Genomic DNA, 1686 nt, shown 5'->3' with positions numbered 1-1686 from the left:
AAATTATATTATTTTATTAACTACTTTTTGGATAGCCAATTGCGAAGAAGAATATTGTTCCGTTGATAGTACAGCAGCATGTGGTGAGAAAAAAGAATGTAATATACAATATAAAAAAGGTACTTGAACATGCCCTCTTCTCAGATTTCTTGATTGTCTGTTGTGTATTAACAGTTCCTTTCTTCAGTTTTAAATGAGCAGTATACGAAATATTATAATGCTATTGAGGAAGCAGAAAATAATTATTACAATACCTGTAATAATAATAACAATGATTGTTACAACAATATTATTTTACGTGATTTGAAACCTTTTAAGGAAGAGGGTATAAACAAAGATTTAATAAGTATCGCAAAAAATAGGTAGGTGTACAATACAATGATTACGGATATGATGGAACGTTTTATTAAAAGCTAGATGACTTTTTGTAGGGGAACCTTTTATCAGATAATAGATGGGAAATTGTACAGACAGAAAGAGTGCATGTTTCCTTCAAGATGTGCAGGTATAGAGCACTTTATCTTAAAACTCGCTCCTCGACTGCCAGATATGGATTTGGTTATAAATGTAAGAGATTATCCACAATCCAGTAAACATTTTGGGAGCCCTTTACCTATCTTTTCATTCAGTAAGGCAAGCAAAATTCATTCCATATGATCAATCATGTCTAGAGATTCTTAAACACTTGTTTGTAGATATGAAGAAAATTCAGTTTACATTCAGTAACATAATATATATTTGTAGACTCGACAGTATTATGATATTACATATCCAGCATGGTCATTCTGGGAAGGTGGCCCTGCAATTTCTTTGTATCCCCGTGGTCTTGGGAGGTGGGACGAGCACCGTCGATCATTGGATAAAGCTAGCAATAATACAGTTTGGGAGAGAAAAGAAAATAAAGCGTTTTTTCGTGGTTCCAGAACAAGCGCGGAACGTGACAATTTAGTATTATTAAGCCGTAAAAGGCCAGAGTTGGTAGATGCTCGGTATACAAAAAATCAAGCATGGAAGTCTGACGAAGTAATAATCTCCTGTTTGCATTTCTGGCTAATTCAGGCTATTTCGTTGATAGATGAATGTTGCACATTATTATTATTATTATTGCCGCTATTAGGATACGTTGTATGCGCCTCCGGCGTCTGAAGTTCCGTTGGAAGCACACTGTAATTACAAATACTTATTTAATTATCGAGGTGTTGCAGCCTCGTTTAGGCACAAACACTTATTTCTGTGCCGATCGTTAGTATTCCACGTTGGTGATGAATGGACTGAATTTTATTACGATGCGATGTTACCTTGGTTACATTACATTCCCGTTCCGAAAGATGCTGATCAAACGGTGTTAGAGTAAGTTACTACTATGTATTTTTAAATTCAAATTCATTGTTTTACAAAGTATCGCTATTTTTATCATTTATCGTATTTACTGTACACATTTACAGGTCGTTGATACAGTTTGTTATACATAATGATAAATTATCGAAAACAATTGCAGACCGTGGAAGAGATTTCATATGGAATAATTTGAGGATGGCAGACATTGAGCAATTTTGGGAGAAACTTCTTAAAAAATACTCGGAACTCCTAACATATAAAGCGACTTTAGACAAACATTTGATTAAAATTAACAGGACGGAGAAATCCTGATGAGAATAATAGTAATACATTATTTAATATATATTT

General features: G+C 33.8%; 1 protein-coding gene across 1 annotated transcript; it reads left to right on the top strand.

Moving 5' to 3' along the window:
• Positions 1–4: 4 nt before the first annotated feature.
• On the top strand, positions 5–1680 carry LOC108626989 (O-glucosyltransferase rumi homolog; the record flags this gene model as incomplete). The annotated part of the gene is made up of 6 exons (XM_018027988.1): positions 5–119; positions 188–362; positions 432–633; positions 745–1023; positions 1118–1350; positions 1446–1680. Coding segments are annotated over 6 exons (1209 nt in total), but the record flags the coding sequence as incomplete, so codon positions are not given.
• Between the last annotated feature and the right edge of the window lie 6 nt (positions 1681–1686).

The sequence above is a fragment of the Ceratina calcarata genome, unplaced genomic scaffold (genome assembly GCF_001652005.2).
Source record: "Ceratina calcarata isolate Rehan_Ccalc_2016 unplaced genomic scaffold, ASM165200v1 scaffold4357, whole genome shotgun sequence".
In the NCBI taxonomy this organism is placed as follows: Eukaryota; Metazoa; Arthropoda; class Insecta; order Hymenoptera; family Apidae; genus Ceratina; species Ceratina calcarata.
Note: the sequence above shows the minus strand (reverse complement) of the source record. Positions and strands in the feature narration are given on the sequence as shown.